This window comes from Chroicocephalus ridibundus, chromosome 3 (assembly GCF_963924245.1).
Source record: "Chroicocephalus ridibundus chromosome 3, bChrRid1.1, whole genome shotgun sequence".
Lineage (NCBI taxonomy): Eukaryota > Metazoa > Chordata > Aves > Charadriiformes > Laridae > Chroicocephalus > Chroicocephalus ridibundus.
The window spans coordinates 63,000,759-63,018,221 of record NC_086286.1 but is presented as its reverse complement, the minus strand read 5'-3'; the positions used below and the strand labels follow the sequence as shown (position 1 = coordinate 63,018,221).

At 42.4% G+C, this 17,463-nt stretch overlaps 1 protein-coding gene across 1 annotated transcript in view; it reads left to right on the top strand.

Annotated features, from left to right (window-relative positions):
- Positions 1-895: 895 nt before the first annotated feature.
- The window catches only part of AIG1 (androgen induced 1), a 126,467-nt gene continuing 109,899 nt past the window's right edge, over positions 896-17,463 (top strand). The window contains exon 1 of the mRNA XM_063329449.1: positions 896-1,325. Coding sequence (XP_063185519.1) covers positions 1,185-1,325 — 141 coding nt within the window. The 5' untranslated portion in view covers positions 896-1,184. The remainder of the gene's footprint in view (positions 1,326-17,463) is intronic.

Below are 17,463 nucleotides of genomic sequence, written 5' to 3'. Positions count from 1 at the left end.
CTAGCCACCGTGCTGCGTGCCCCCTCAGAGAGCAAGAAGCCACCACTCGTCAGAGCTGAGGGCATGAACCTTCGCGATGACCTCCTGGTCCCTGGGAGGGTATTACCAAGGGGTTAGTTACAACCAGGAACACTTTGTGGCCACCACCATCCACCATCAAGAAAGTATCCTTATAATGATACTCCACCCAGCCTTTTAATCAAGGGATAATGAGATAATCGTCTTACAGTGGTTGCAGGTATTGCAGAGCGCACTTCTACCGATTGACTCTGGTAACACGGAGGCCTTGACCCGGCCTCACAAACACACACGACAGGATGACTGCTCTCCGCGCCGGGACTGCTGTATGGACACCATAGGCCAACTGTGGAGCGGCAACAGGGCTCACAGCCCACGCCCGGGGCTCTGGTTTAGCCCGTCGGCCTCTCACGGCTTCTCGCCTCAGGGACCGCCGCCTCACGGCCTCCCAACCGCCGCACTGGCTGCGGCGCGGTCAGCGGGTGGCGCGAGGGGCTGCCCGCCCCGGGGGCTCCGGTAGGGCCGGTCCGGCGGCCGGGCGCTGCGGCGGGACTGCCGGGGGGCGGGTAGTCGCGGCAGCGTTTTACCACGCACCGATTAAAAACCTGTAACTGCTAACGCAGTGTTGGTTCTTTTTTTGTTTGTTTGTTTTTGTTGTTGAAACTGCGGGCAACCAGGCTCTGCGAGCAACTTACTGCCCGTGCGCGCACTCGTGCCCTCCCGGGGCAGCGCGGCCCGAGGGACGCAGGTCGCGCCGCCGCGGCCCCGACCCCGCACCTGCCAGCCTCCGGAGCGGCGCGGCGGTGGGGCGGGGAGGCCATGCCCCGCGCTCCCTCGGGAACGGCCAGGCCTCCTCCCACCCGCCCCGGTCGCGGAGCTGCGGTTGACGAGCCCGCCCGGCCCGCCGGTCAGGCCGCTACCAGCAGCGCCGGCACCGCCGCCGCCAACCGGCCCTTCAACTCCGCCTGCCCCGCTCCGCTCCGCTCCGCCCCGCCCCGGCCGGGGCTGACTGAAGGCGGTGCGGGGGCGCTCGCAGTCCCGCCCGCACGGCCGCGCACACACAAGGACACACACACACACACACGAACACACACACACACACACGGAAGTGCACCCCGAGCTGGCTCCCAGCCCGCCGCCGAGGCCGCCCCGGCGCAGCGTGCAACATGGCGCTGGTACCCTGCCAGGTGCTGCGCGCCGCCATTCTCCTGTCCTATTGCTCCATCCTGTGCAATTACAAGGCCATTGACATGCCCGCGCATCAGACCTATGGAGGCAGCTGGAAATTTCTGACCTTCATAGACCTGGTAAGTGCCCCCGGGCCCCAGTGGCCCGCCCCCTCCCCTCCCTCCCCCTTTCCCCTCAGGCTGCCCCCGTTGAACGGCCGCGGCCCCGCGCGGGAGCCCCCGGAGGCGGCGGGCCCGCCTCGACAGCAGCGCCATGAGGTGACCTTAAAAGCGGGGACGGCGACATGTTGTGACTGCAGGGCCGGCCGTGAGAGAGGAGCCAGCCGGAGACCGCGGCAGCTGAGCCGGGTGGTTTGAACGGAGGAAGAGACGGACAAAGCCGAGGGGCCGCTGCCTGTGAGCGGCGGTGGGGAAGGCGCGCCTGGCGCCCTGTCACCGCCGTGCTGGTGCTGTGTTTCGCCTTTTGTAATGGCTGACAGTAAACACCAGAACCTGCTGGTCCCAGCATTTGGTTCCTGTGTGCTGTCAAAGTAGAAAACATGTCTTGCTGCCATGGGCCCATCCGAGGAATCTGTCCCCAGCAGGTGCAAGTGTGTGAGGGTTGACACAGAAGGCGTTGGGCAACACAACTTGCCGGATCCAGCTAGCGTTGGTTGCAAATCCATAAACGAGCCTAACAAACAAAAGATGTTTCACTTCACTTTTCTTCATAAGGGTCCAGATCTGGAACAGTCACGAGCATACTGGCCTGCTGGAAAACACCAGGTGCTGGCCAAGGGCTATTTTTGCCCTGCGCTTCCTAGCCTTCCCTGCCTCCTCAACAGCCTTCCCCTTGTGCAGGTGGGAGGAGAGGGGGCGGGAGGAAGAGAGGAGATGGGAGGAGAAACTCAGTTTCAGTTTCTGGTTCAGAAATGTGGTAGCCAATTTACACCTAGTACCCTAGATCAAAATAGTTTTGTTTTTTTTCTTTGAATCAACAGTGCAAATAGGCGAGAAATTTTGCAGTTCCTACTGAGTTACAGAAAAGTCCCAAAATGAAAGTATTTCAGTGCTTCCCAGTGATAAAACCTCTCTCAGAACCTCATTGTAGGTTCACAAGTATTGCTGCTATTGCCTACACACTCCATATCCAGTCAGTAGGTTGAGTTTGTGAGTTTGGAGACCTAACTCAAACACCTAACCTGGCGGGTCAAGTATGCACATTTCTGTATCAAGATTAAGCTAAGGTTCAGTGAGGTCCATGTTTTTGGTCCACATTTCCATTTTGAGAGAAGAAGCACCTACTGTATTTTGCATTTAGCCAGGATAATTTTTGTGTTGGATGCCAAAAATTATCCACAGCCATAACTAGTGCTTTTAGTTCAATTTTAAAAGGGCATCTTAAGGCCTGATGTTTTTCTGAAATGCAAACTAGAGTCTAAATTATCTTTTTTTTTTTTCTTTTCGGCTGCTGGACAGTACCGTTAGCAATACAAATTGATAGAAGTTAGTGCCAAGTCCCAGTAAGTTAGGGGGGAGTTGTTTACTTTAGTGGCAGTTGAATTGGGAGTGAACCAACTAAAGCTAAAAGCCCATCATCTTGCCTTTGAGTCTCCTTCACCTTTTCCTATGTTCTCCTAGCCCTGACAGTTGCTTGAGGATTAAGTGAACTATGGCTGTCACACAGTGAAAATAACACTTGACAGTACATGATACTCATCATTTCCCAAAAATTACAGCCTGCTGTCTGTGGCAAGTTCATGTGGACTTTCCCATCCAAGCATGCACATAGTTCAGGCTACTTCTGTCATGGCCCAAAAGGTCAAGGTAAATATGTAGTGCTTTCTAAAATGTCTAGAACGGTTAACAACTGCAGCTAGTCATTTCTGTCCTTTACCTAGTAGTTGCCATCTGTTTCTCATAGTTAAGTCCGATAGTTGAGAAAAGGTTAGCAATTGCTAACAGTCTTCAGTCCTTCCAAATAACACACAATTCAACCACTTGAACACCTTTCTTGGTGACTAGCCAGCACATAGACCTCTCCATTTGTTGACAATATTTACTTATGTCCAAATGGCCCTGGCAGCATTTTATTTAAGCAAATCTATCTTTCTGTCTCCTGGGATAACTGGGAAACTAGAAAAACCAAAACCCTTTCCCAAGGAGGATATTGGGAGGCACGCTGGAGGATGTTAGGCACATTTCCGAAATACTGCGTATTGACTAAGTCTTGAAAAGCTCTTCCATAAGTTTCAGCTTCCTCAACCATGTGCAGTGTTCCTGTGTCAGTCACATTCAAAGGCTGTCTAGACAAAATATTATCAATGCCAAAGTCTTGGCAGACGCGTGTTCTTGCTACAGATTGTACCTTCACAAGCAGAGATTTCATCTTTGACATCACAGAAGCACGTAGACATTCGTTCTGTTTCCAAAAACTGCTACTGGTTCTTGAGAAAAGTGAGTTTATGACTTGAATCTGAAAAGTAATTTGGATATTTTTTTCATCTGTCCATTTGTAAAGGGATGATCCTTTCCAGTATCAGCATCATTAAATGTCTTGGAAATTTAGGTAACTGGCTTTGCAGAGGTGCTGTGTAAAATGATTTACAGTTATCTGCAGGTAATATAATTTTGAACTGAATTATGAAAAAGCAGTAGTTTGGACTCTAAAACACAAGACACAGTAAGGTATTCTAAGTGTATGCATTAATCTGATTTACAGCCCTCACACTGTTTACAGAAGCTGAGCATTATGAGGAAGCTATTTAATGCAGAGATAAAGACTGTAATGTCCCTGTCTGTCTGTAATATTTTGGATGTTCATACCTAAGTAAGATTTTCTTGGATGCTAGTATTCAAGCTTAATCTCTCCTGTCCTTGAATTAAGAAAGAAAATAAGTGCAACTGATGACTTATTTTAACCGCTGTCATTCTGATGACTGACACTGTTTTTTTGCAGTTGTGAATGCGGTAGCCACATTCCCTACAACACCTGTGTCAATGGGATAGTTTTCTCATTTCTGAAGCAATGTACTGGCAGTATGTTTTGCCATTACGCTGGTGATGCTCCTCACTGTTGCCACTAACAATCATTTCTCCACTTCAGACTTTCTCCCTTCTATGTAGAGGTGGTAGATACTTATCCCACTTATTCAAAAGATGATAAAGATATCTGCATAGTACCCATGGATTCCAAAACACTTCAGAAATGAAAGCAGTATCTTTTTTGTCATTCATAGACCGGGGAACTGGGGTACAAAGAGGTATAGAGCTGCTGCCAAGATCGGTCATTGGGCCCAGCAGATCAAATTATTGACCTGAGCATTCAGGCTAGTTCAAAGCTACTACATGTTGCTTTCATTTAGCCTCACAACACAAATCAAGCCCCAAAGTTAGTTCATGTGAAAATGGCAAAGAACTGGATTGAGATGGTATATCTCAAGAAATGTGCCTAAAATTTCTTGCGTAGCTGCCTTTGTTAGACTCAGATTCACCATTTTGTGCTTTAGTAGCGGACTGCTGCAGGACTGCACTGTCCTGCACCACAACCCATAAATTCATTGTTGACCCTTGAAAGTTAACTTAGGGTGAAAACTATGCCGTACAAAATGATTCTTTGCAGCAAGTTTCTTAGCTATGTTAGTCTCTCAGAAATCTTCCCGACTTCTAGCACTCTTTGTTCAGTTCTGTAAGTACTTGAAGTAGCTAAATTAAAGATAATAGTACTTGAATTAAGGATAACTAGGTCATCCTTCATACACTGCCATCACACACCTGCCTTTATAAATACACGTTTGTTAAGGGATCCGTTGCACCAACTTGTCTAAAATGGCAGGATCCTTGCTGTTGCAGGGGTTTTATTCTTCAGTTTCTCTTACTGTTGTTGTGAGAGGAGGCAAAAATAAATAGAATTCTGGAATAAAGATTCTGGAGCCTGTGGGTGCCGAAAGAAGACCAGTTCTAGTTTTTGTGTTTGAATGTGTGTGATAATTAGCAGAAAAGTAGCTTAGAGTTAAAATAAGTATATATCTCCTTAGTGAGGAGTGCCCTGGTCTAAATAACTTCTAATTTTTATTGTGCAGTTTCTGTGAAACCCTTATTCCTCAAAGAAGCTAGACTAAACCAAGATACTATTGCACATATATTCCCAGGCATTAACGAAATACCGTTTGGGTTTTATTTTAATCTTAAGGTCTCTCTGATAGGCTGAACAGGGTAGTTATCGAGACCAAAAGCAAGGCTAGATTTTTGGAAGTGTTATGTTTTATGATTATGATTAATGGTCCCATTTTGAATAACAGAATGTTAATGTGGGTATTCATACGACTTGATTCAGGGCAGCCAAAGCTAGAGAGGAATTGATTTTGCTCATATATAAATCTGTCTGGCCTTATACTTTTATTATTCTCTTGAAAGAAATAGCAGGATGTCTGTGTATGAACTTTTATACGTTGTCTGGCAGATTGAGTTCTACAAAGAACAGGTATAAGCTCTGCTTCCAGCATATTTTTTGCTAGTACATGTTGTATTTGTTTTGTGGAAAATTCATTTAAGTTTCGTTTGATTAAGTTTAAATAAGTCATGAGAACTTAGTTTGTTTCTTGTCTTTGGAAAATTTCAGAGGGGCATGTTAACAACAGGACTAGAAAATAGAGTTGGTAGGTTTATCATTTACTTATTTAGTGCATTTAATTAGTTATTAAATTATATGAGATACAGTTACTAGACAACAGAAGAAGATAGCAGCTTAACAAAGCGTGGCTAAAAATTATAGGTGATTTGTGCCCAATTTGGATTTAGTCATGCTGATAGGAAATAAAATGACCAGAAAATGTCAGAGGCCAGATGGTTCAGAATTAAGGAATAATAAACTGTGCTATTGGTGCAATATCTCAACTTGAGTAACTTTCATTGCTAACTGTATGGGTTAAACTTACCATGACACACAAGACAAAAGTGAAAACATGTTCTGCACTCCATGGAATATAACTATGACTCTTTCCAGGATTTCCTTTAGTAAAATGAATTTCACCTTCTGCTTTCCTCTTTCATCATCTGTGAAGTTACCCTTATATTCAAGTGTTTTATGGCTTTTGGGTGAAAAGATTACAGAAGTGTAAAATGCTATTATGTATTATTCCCAGAGGTAATTAATCACCATGTCTAAATATCTCAGTGTTCACACTGTAACAGAGAATACAGTCAATGGGAGTGTTTATCAGTTTACAGAGAAAGGGGTTGTTTTTTGAGGAATAACAAGGTGAGGCTTCTTAATGGTGCTTAATGTATTTGAGCGAAAAGGCAATGATACACGTATGGGAGCCTTTTAATAAGTGTGTGTTTTAGAGCTTTCTTTTTGCCTTTCAGGCTGTAAACATGTCAGAGAAACAGTTATGTATAGTGCCGTCGATGCGGTAATAAAAATGTAATAGTATCGCCGTTTCTTATTCATAGAACTATGTTTTCCGTTTGCTTTTGGTAGCGCTATTAGAAATTGAGTGGAATTTGAGCACCACATTTAAGAGTTCCATTTTCACATTGCATTAGCATGTCTTTATTTTACAATTGGACTTAAATATGTTGAACATTTAATTTGGGAATTCTTAGGAAAGTCATGGCTACCTTGAAATATTTGTGTTGGCAGTAGGGTTGGCAGGGAAAAGGAGAGGAGTGGAAGAGAGGACAAATTGTGAACGCTTACTATGATGATAGATTTAACTCATGTCAGTAATATTATTTTATAACTTGTGAGTCTGTAAGTGATAGGTAACAGTGCTATGTTTTAAACCAGTGTAAAGTCTAGAGTTTTGCCAGAACAATTTTAAATGATGACAACTTCAAGAAGTTGGTTTAGTAGTCTTTCTGTTCCTCTTTGAAAAAAATTGAATTATTTTCTTTATGATTTTATTATAGTGGTAAGGATAACTCAGATAATCTTATATGGTAAAATTGTTAAATATTTTAATAATAATGATAAATATAACAACAACAATAGTAATAATAGTAGTAATAGTAATAGTAGTAGTAATTATTTGCCATAATCCATATGACAAAATTGTTAAATATTTTAAACAAATAGTTTAAACAAGGACAACACATCTAGTGTTCTATGTTAGTGTTCTATGCTGAAATCAAAGTTGGGGTTCTGAGATGTCTTAATTTGTTGTGAATATAAGTCTATAACAAAATATTTCATCGATGTATTTTTAACCCTATAAGTATATTTGTGTTATCTTACTGAGGCCATTTAAGTGTGTACAAGAAAGAAATTTTGAGTGATTGACCTTCTTAAGTTGTAGTAAAGATCTATAAACCTATCAAATAATGTTCTTAAATGAAATAGAAAATTGCAAATTTAGTGTTTCAAATTAAAAATATTTTAATAGGAATCAGATTTCTCCTGAATCTTTGCTTTTATATCAGCCCAAGGATGTACAAAGACTTGTAGGGTAGAAGTCCCTGTGAGTAATTACTTCTTTTGTCCTTAGGCTGAAAAAAAAAAAAGGAACTTGATCACTCTATCTGAAAATGGGGAAACACTCACACGATAAAAATCTTTTATTATTGATGTGATGGAAATTTTGAGTGTGCCAGTATGCCACTGTACAACAAAATATGAAGTTGTTTAAACCTATAAATAGGGAAAAAAAAACCTTAATGAAATTACAAAACCTTGACATTCTGCAGAAGTAAGTTTGCAGATTTGAACAAAGTAAAACCATAATGAAATGTAGTAAAACAAAGTTGAAAAAATAGGCAATTCTGCAGTGTATTAAACGTTATAATGTAGATTCATTCCAAGGGATTATACCGAGTTTGTATTTACCTGAACAAAATAATAAAAGAAAAATACCTCAGATTCCTTCCATTACATGCAGGCTTTTCTGTGCTGCAACTTTCCATATCTAATAATCGGAGTTGTCAGTGCCTGCCCATCCTAATGCAGTATTTAGAAAACATTTTCCTAATTGCGCTGCTTCATTATAGACTCTGATGTTGGGAGGAGCTCAGCATGGGTGGAGAATTCCTTGTCGTTTGGAGTTTGAGTTGCTAATGCAACTCCAGTCAGTAAATGTTAAAAAGATCCACACCGGTGACAGGTTTGTGTGCTTTCTGCAGAATTCAAGGGTGAAACAAGTATTGGTGTGTAATAAATTCACATTGGACATTTCTATATTTGAAACAGAAGTGATGTTATTGCTTACAATGCACACATGAAAGACATCAAGTTCCTCTCAACGTAGTTTTTTTCTTTTAAGTATCTGTATCTGAGGGCTGGTCTTCTCACCTTGCATGTCCAGGTATATGAGTTACAAACAAAATTGATAGTGCCTTGGCTTATTTTGAAGATCAAAGTAAAGTACAGACTCCTTGTTCACTCTTTGAATGGGTGAATATGGGAAGCTTTCTTCCTTCTAATGAAAACTTTTTCGAATTTTGCCTTACTTGCCTGCATTTATTTGAATAGGTACGTTTTCTCTGTACCATATTTTTGAATGCTCTGAATTTGTTATTAGTTTTCAAAGCCTTATGGCATTTGTTCTATTACTCTTACTATGTATGATGCAAGATTTTTGCAACTTGACACAGTTAAATTTGCTACCACTGAAAAAGCTGTGTTTAGCGGATGGAAAAGTAGATCGACATCTGAAGAAAAAACTAATTCAGTTGGAAGCTGAAGTAAAACTTCCAGCCTTTTCAGAGAGGAAGAAACTAAAAGTAAATTAAAATTTATAAGCATGGTTTGGTTAAGACTTGAAAACAAGTCCCTCTCCCAATTAGAACTGTGATTAAGCATTTAGAGGATTTTCATCAGCATTTTGCTGGTTGCCTCAGGATATTTACACTCTCTTGGCATACAGTTGACGTTGCTTGTTGCGTTTTGCAGTATACTGCAAAATTTAGAGATTCTGTTGGTTGGAAACAGGTTAAGCTCATGTGAAATGCTAGGAGAAAATCAGAACCTGTGAAGGCTCCTTCTGGCAACTTCGGTATGTCCATGCGATTTTCCCTCGAGAGTTTGAAAGCAACATTTGAATGCCTCTAGTTGCATTCCTTGAACGTCTTGTTTTGCCACTGCCCTCTCAAGCATCCTGTTTACAGCAGGATTTCCAAACAAATACTTGCCAAAGGGTGCAATTATATAATAATTTCCACTTAGATCTGTGTGCAGCTGGCATTGCTCAGGTATTTTTGCCGCTGTTGTCTGTCAGGTCAGTTGCTTCAAAGTGCATGAGGACTCTCTACAGTATAGCTTAAAACAAAACTACTACAGCTGGATTTTTATGAGCTGAAGATTAGGTGTCTGGGTAAAGGTAAACCAGAGTAGAATGTGCAGAAGTGCAGAATGTCAAATCTTTTGCCAGTTCCTTGCTAACTTGTAAAGCAAAGCACAAGGGATGGTAGGGTTTTGCAATGAATTAGTTTGAGTGAAACAATTGAAGAGGCTGAATCTCACCTCTACGAATGCTGCTAGACACTTCAGACTGTTTGAGTTGGTTGTGCAGGGACTTAGCAAAGTATTTCAGTTTTACTCTGTTAAGAATCAAATGGCTCATTTTTGGTTTTGAGCAGTGCTGTCTGTATATTTTTTTAAACCTAGTTCTTTGTGTACCTGCGGGTAAATTTACTCCTCCCCCCCATTTGCCTATATTTTATCAGGTGCCTTGAAGCCTTCTAGTCCTGGCAGCACATAAGTAACAAATTGTTATTTATTATTTATTATTATTGCTAGTATTATCAGAATTCAGCCAGAGTGGGAGTTCCACATGCAGAGCACAGGTGGCATATGTTCCTGAATGTACTTGATCAGATGCAAAAGGAAGAAAAAGAAGCTGCTGACTTCAAACACTACTATATAAATTGATAAAATGGATGAATGCAAAAGGGATGTTTTTTCTCCAAGATGCTTATCAAGCTTGTTTGTGGCTGAAGTGGTGGGAGCATTTCATACAGCTAACGTTCAGGCTAGCGTCTCTGTGTGATCCTGAGGCACTGCAGTAGGACCCTTGACCCTAGAGAAGATGTAAGTTGTTGATGGCCCGTGCTCACACAGGCTCAGCTCTATGAAGGATGCAAGTGGAGAAGGTGGAAGAGAAAAGGAAGATCCAATAGGTGACAGCACTTTGTACCTGGGGTGTGTAGGTGAGAGCGTGCATAATGTTGATCAGCCTTTTGTTGTGACAAATGGGTATTTAGATATTTGACTGCTGGTTATGAGGACGAAGTGAGGGAAAAAAAGGGGTGGAGGAAAGTGGCTGGTGTTTCTCGGCTAAAATAGCATGTGTTACCTCCCTCAGACTTCCTGCCCTTCCTTGTCCTCTCCCTCGTTTCTTCCTCCCACACACCCCCACGATCTCCCCACACACAACCCCCCTACATGGGTGGCATGGCTCCACTTCCCTGCGCATAACCTGTGTAGCTTCGCACGCTTCTGCTCAGCGGAAGGTGCTTGCAAAATTTTGTCCTTAGTTAGAAGCCATATGCACTGACAGATGCAGAGGTCCCCATTTGCTGTTCACTTAAGCTTACAAACAAATTGAAATTCCATGCTGTGAGAACTTTTTTGACCTGAGTTCACTTGTTATAGCTGTGTTCCAAGAACTGCGAATTTGCGTGTGCATTAGACACAATTATCTGCATTCCTGTAGGTCCTGGGAAGTGTGTCCTAAGAATGTGTGAATCATGAAGGAAACCTCTGCTCTGTGGACCTGCTGCACAGCACTGAGGCTGAAAGGCATTTGGGGTGTTTGGAGGTGGATATGCATCTTTGTGTACGTGTTTGATATAATAGTTATTTACGTACGCTGCACATAATTTGAAAATATCAAACTGTTCATAAAAGCTACTCTGTTCTATACTCTCTCCATACACTGTGCACGTCTAAGAGTAAATTGGCCTGCTACTACTGGAGTCAGTTCAGGTGACCAATTAATGAACCATAGATAGAAGATTACAGTGGTTTGAGGTACCAGATGCTGTTAAGTTTCTGAGTGTCAAAGAACTCTAGCTAACAAGAGAGAGCAGACAGCTTTTGGGTCAGCTGTCTCATGACCTACCATGGCTAGAAAGGGATATTTCTCTATTTATTAAGAAGCTAATGATGTTTCTAATTCTAACATATGATTATAGAAGATTAGTATTCAAATCTCCTTGACTCAATGCCAGTATAATTTCAGAAGCTAAACACCTCTGAATTTCCAGAGATTATAGTCATATGGCATTTCAGGCTAAGTTTTATATTCTTTTTCTCATGGTTGGGGGCAGAAGCTACTAAAATTATATTGCCAAATTAAGTCAAAGCTGTTTTGTTCCCCATTAATTATAAGGGTGAGTTAAAATTATGAGATATGTTTTATGAGGTTGTTTTTTTAGAAAAAGGTGGAGGGACCTCTTTTTACTGTGGGGATTTGAGCCGGTGGGATCTGAACTTCTTGATTTTAAAATACAACCTACAACGTACAGCCAAAACATGAATGTCTTTGAGGGTGTGCAAGGGATGATTCTGTTCATTCACTGCTGGCTTTGTGAATAAAAGTGCTCCCACTTTGCCCTGATCCATTCACACCCGTTATCACCCAGTCAGGCTCCTCAGTTACAGGTTGCTGTTAGCTATCACTATATTTGCTGCCTGTTTTTCCTTATAGGAACCCGTCTGTGTAGTGTTGCTTTCCCTATTCCTTGTAATCTCTTCTTAGCCAGCACAGTCTTCTTGGTCTTTCAACTCTGTATCCCAGTTCCAATTGAGCACCCAGTCCCCTTCCAGAAGCCTGTGTTTTCCTGTCTGGTGCTGCTTTTCTTATCCCCACAATACCCCTTATATTCTTTTCCCACTATTCACACATACTGTCTTTTCTCACAGTGCATTCACGGTCTTATATTGTCTTCTGCATCCTCACCCCATCCTTCCCCAATACCAGACCTACTCACTGTCATTCTCTTGTCTTTCTAAACCACCTTGCGTAGAGCCAAACCAATGAAGAATCAGTAATCTTCCATCAGAAAAGCTTGATTTTGGTGTGGTGATAGCCTTAAAGAAACAGCTTTTGAAATTATGTTACCCAAGGCTCTTAGCTTTGCTTTCTGTTTTCGAACAAGTTTTTAAGCATCCTGGTTACAGGAAAAAACTCCCCTAAGTGTTAAGCATAATGGATCATGATCCTAATGTTTATTCTGGTGTTAAAATCTTGTCACTTTTTGGTAGTCTGCCATTCATTTTTTTTATAATAACTTTCCCAATTCAGAAGCAGGTCCTTGACAGAAATTAATATTTAAGTTAAAAAATTGAAAAAATGTATGGAATCAGCAATCAGAATTTATTCAGACATTTTCCATCTGTTCTTTTTTTGTAATTTGCGTATTTTAACTGAGATGCTGAAATGATTTAAATTATATTTCGTATTTACGAAAAAGAAAACTTATAATAATCATTGTGAGGTTTGAAATCTACTGCATTCAGTGAGATGAACAAAAATATTTTTAAAATTGCATAGTTTGTTGACTATTACTGTAATTAATAAGAGAAGCTTTCTTTTTCCTTTTTTTTTCATGTGAACATATATAACTACTTGTTCCTTGTTTGTGTGGGTAGATTGGGAGTACATGCAGACACACCTGTTGCAATTTAGAAGTAAGGGAAGAGAGAAATTTCACAGTGGTAACTTTCTACTCAAACCTACATGGAAGTATATTCGTTCTTGTTAGGGGTTGACTGATAGAGATGAGCCTGCCATCGCCCCGTGTCCCACCAGTAGCAGGGCTGAGCACATGCCCAGTAGGCACGTGCGAAAAGAGAAGTGTAAAATTAGGTTGCTAAAATGTAAGTCAATACAAATAAAATTCTGACTGGACTAGGTGGTTTAGATTCAAGAATGTCTTTTAAGATATGTCAGCCGAACAGTCGAGTGACAGCTGGAACAAGGAGTGCTCAACATATGGCCCACCTAGGGTCTGTAGCCTGCCTGGTTAGCCTTCCTGTGCCCAGCACAGGGGTAGGCTGTGGGCTGGTTGCCGTGTTCTGATGGGACCGTTTTGGTCTCAATGCCACCTTTGCAGGGAGTCTGGCCCTACCACAGGGTTTGATCTGTGTGGCATGTCATCAGAACCAATGCTCGCAACTGGCTTGTGATAAAATGTCATGTAAGGTCTGTGGATCTGGCAGAGGTCTTGATCTACAGAGGTATTTTGGCATTACTTCCGGGCAGCTAATGGAAAGGTGTTCTCTCTGTATTATCCAAATTCATTCTGCTTAGTTTGCACAGGAGTTGAGGTCAGACTTCATGTTCTGGGTGATATTCAGCATCCACACCATACTATGTGTGAGTTAGATATGTGAGAGTTTTCAGCACCTTGCAAGTTAGGACCCTAAAGTATTGAAGAGGTCTTCAGTTGAGTTTTGTTTTGTTTGTTTGTTTTTGTTTTTGTTTTTTTTTTAATGTCTCTTCTGTTGTGATTATAAATTTAGAAATTACTAATTTGCTCCAGATGGGAAGAAAAGGTCAATCCCACAATTTGTTGTGGGGGAAAACAAGATTTAGAGAAAGTGTTTAAAATTCATGGTTTCAGTGCAGTTGGACTGACCACGTGAAAACAAAACATTTGATTGTCTTCATTAAGATACTTGGACAAAACTACATTACAAAGGAATCAGCTGTTGCAGTGAGAAGTTGTTATTCAGAAATATTTTGTATTAGAATTTCAGAATTAGAATTGAGAATTAGAATTCAGAATTATTTTGTATTAATTGAAAACTTCTTTTATTTTCCTTTAGCAAGGGCAAGACCAATGTCACAAAAGAATATAATACTGAAAGTTGCGACTTAATCATAGCTGTTACCCTTGTTTCATAAGAATAATACCTGTGCTGTGTGATACAGTGAAAGCAAACTTGAATTTGAAATATAAAAGTGAAAGTCAGGAGGGGATGTGATAACAATTCAAATCCAGAAAACAACTATTTAATATCTTTTTTTCTTTTCTTTCTTTTTTTTCTTTTTTTTTTTTTTTAAATTAGGTACATACTGATTGCAGGACTTCATAAGTATTTTGAAGAAGTAACCAAATAATAATAATGTGGTACAAGTGAAGTCCACTTCTGGCCAATCTTTCCCTCTTAGACCTGGTATTTTGCCTGTCTTGGGTCTTGTGCTCAATGGATGTGACTAAACAGCGTTTGCCAGGAAAAGAAGTGTAGTGATGGAGGTAAACCTGTTTTATGAGATGCTTATTTGCGTGGTATGCCTGTATCTCAGTGGTGTGTTTTCAGACAAGGTCTCTTTGGTTAGGTTGTGGTGCAGACAGCCGTGAGCCCTCGTTCTGAATCACTCCTGTGTCTTCAGTACCTTTCAGGGTGCTGGCCTCGGGTGAATGTATCTTGTATGAGAAAAGACGTATCCTTGATATTCAGAATTCCATAGAGTAAACTGACATTTTTAAAGGACTCTTTTTAAGCCAGGTAGATGGGAATTCAGCATTATGAATCAGACCTGGAATAGCCCCATCTTTTATTAATATAATGTCTCCTGATTTACTGCAGGAAGCCACTGAAATGATTAAATGTACCAGCAGTCTGCATAAAATGCCTGGGTGACCTCCAAAGCACTATGACAGATATCAAAGAAAAATTTTAAAACCTGTATGATCAGTTTAAGGAAAATTAAGGCCATATCTCAGTTTGCTAGAAACGCTGTTAAAGTAGGAAGACAGATAGTGACTGCAGAGTGGCAGAAGATTTAAGCCCCATCTCTTTCCATGTCACCTAAAATAGAGTTTGCTTTGCAATTTTCCTCCTTGGTGGTCTTCCCAAGAGAAAGCATAGGTAAATAGTATAAACTAGATGACGAGTGCCTATTCCAAACAGCCAATCTTGTCTCTTCTCTTTATGGATATTTGGTTTGGTACCATCTCTTTCATTCTTGATCTTCCAAGAAAGAAGCAATGCACATGTAGGTGGAGATCTTATTTCTCTTTAGGACAAAATTAATAAATTCTGGTAGCAAGTATCTTACTAAGAGTAAAATTGCTTTGTAGTGCCATTGCACCTTTTGTTACAAGATCTCAAGGCCACATGAGAAATACTAGCTAACTAAGCCTCACAACATCTCTGCAAAGAGACGTGATTTAAACCAAATGCAAGCCCAGCGTGCAAGACACTGAAATTGGCTGGACATACAGTCATTGCAACCCTTAAGGAATTATCTTAGTTGTGTAATCTATATGTTAAAACACCATTAATATCAGGCGTCCAGGAGGTGATTTGTGGGACAGAGGCTGCCCATAGATTACTCCTATTCAGCCTTTGGGGGTTTTTGCAGGATGGGGTGGGTCTGGAGCTGAGACTGGCTGTTCAAGCACCACTGTCCAGATAATCAAACGTCACCTCCAGTCTGCCCCATCTCACCCGGTGACTCACTTGCTGCTACTGCTATCAGCAAAGGGATGGGAAGTGTGTGGACGTTGCCGCCAGGTGTGAGTGAAGGCACATGCTACCCCTTGATGGAACAGGAGCAACCTGACTCCATGCTGGCTCCTGTTTTGGCCCCACCTTCTTCTACTCTCCAAGATAAAAGCCATATCCTATCTTGGCCTCAGCCCTTCCAGTTGTTGCAACAGACACTGTCCTCAACCCATTCCTCAACCCAACAACCTCAGCCCAGCTGCTGCAGAGCAAGAGATGGGCAGAGGCAGAGTGCTTGTTTGCATGGGGGATGTAGGAAGGTGCATTTGATGATACAGGAAGGGTAAACTGAGTCCAGCCTAACGATGAGGGAGAAAGGAAAAGACACAGCTATTTAAATGGTAGAACGTAGGCTGCTGCCACGGGTGCAGAGTGGGTGGTTGGTGCAGCAGAACATGGAGAGGGATAGCTGCAGCAGGGAAAGTTGACCTACAGGAGAAAAAGAGGAGGCCCCAGACCAGAGATCTGCCCCCTGTGTATGCTGAGTTTTGGGTGTCCTCAGTCTGCAACAGCCGTGGGGATCATTGCCATATTTCTGGACAGAAGGGGTGTACCTGCACTGTATGGCACACGTGGCATAAATGAAGGATCTCTGGGAAATGCTGAACTTGCTGGGTGTATACTGTGAAGTTAATCCCTGTGTGAGCAGTAGGTGTTTATCCAGAAGAACCAGGCATTCAGCAGCCTGGACAAGTACCACGAATCCTTGCATGCTGCCTGGAGACAGTTTCTAGCTGGAAAGAGGGAAAAATGAATGTAGAGTAGCTCTAACCTCATGGTGAACATGTAGGTTAGCATGGGGGCTTCCACCCACATGACCTACTTGTGGAACAGCTTCTTTTCTGAAATAAACAGTGCGATATTGTCCATGCCTGTTTGAGTAGGACGTGTATTTCTGTTGGCTGGAAGAAAGGAAGGTACAGTTGTCAAGCCCAGATGGAGGCTTTGAAATATGCATGATAGTGGCAGCTGTGTGTGGGAAGAATGACTTGAAGTGTGTTGAGGAGGAGGAGGCTTGTTTACTGTGCTACTGTCTTCATGTAGCTGCAGAGTTGAATGGGGAGAGAAATGAGGAACGCGTTTTGTGTCCGTCGATTATTGCTTCACTGTGCTGAACAGATTTTTTTCTCAAATATTCATTATTTGTTCAAAAATTCATAAAGGATCAGTGAGTTGCCCTGAAGGAGGTTGCAAAGAAGTATTGTCAGTGTTTCTCCAGACCTGGATCCTTGTGGATCACGGCCCTGTTTTCCTGAAGGGTCCTTCTCCAAAGCTGGGCTGAGGCGGCTGTGTGCACGCTTTGGAGAGGAACACGTTGTTCTGGCAGCCTTCCCCATTCTGAATTGTGTCTGTGTCCTTATCTGTTAGTGTATTTTGTAGTCTGTGCTTATGTAAACGCTTAAGCCTGTGTACCACTGGCATTTGTGTGTTGTAGCCCTGTTTCGTTGCTGCTGTTGCTGCTGGTTGCCAGCAGTGCTCGAAGGGTGGCCCACAGGCGTGACTTGGCCGAGGGACAGTCGTGGGCAGCTCACCCTCTTCCTCCCCAGGGGAGACAGTGGCAGTGGTGGGCAGATCGGTGGGGCCTCACGGCCAAGCCCTGCTCGCGGGCAGCCTGCTTCCTGGGTGCCAGAGAGCAGGGTCGGGCTGCCGGCCTTCCTCTCCCTGCTTGTAAAGGTCGCCAAGCTGGGACAGCCCATGAGGAGGTCCAGCTTTCCTAACTGCGGAGGAAAAAAGGCAATCCCAACCCTAGCCCAAAGGTTTTGAGATACGTAAGAGAGAGTATGTGTATATGTACTTACGATTATAGGTAGAAGAAAGGAGGGC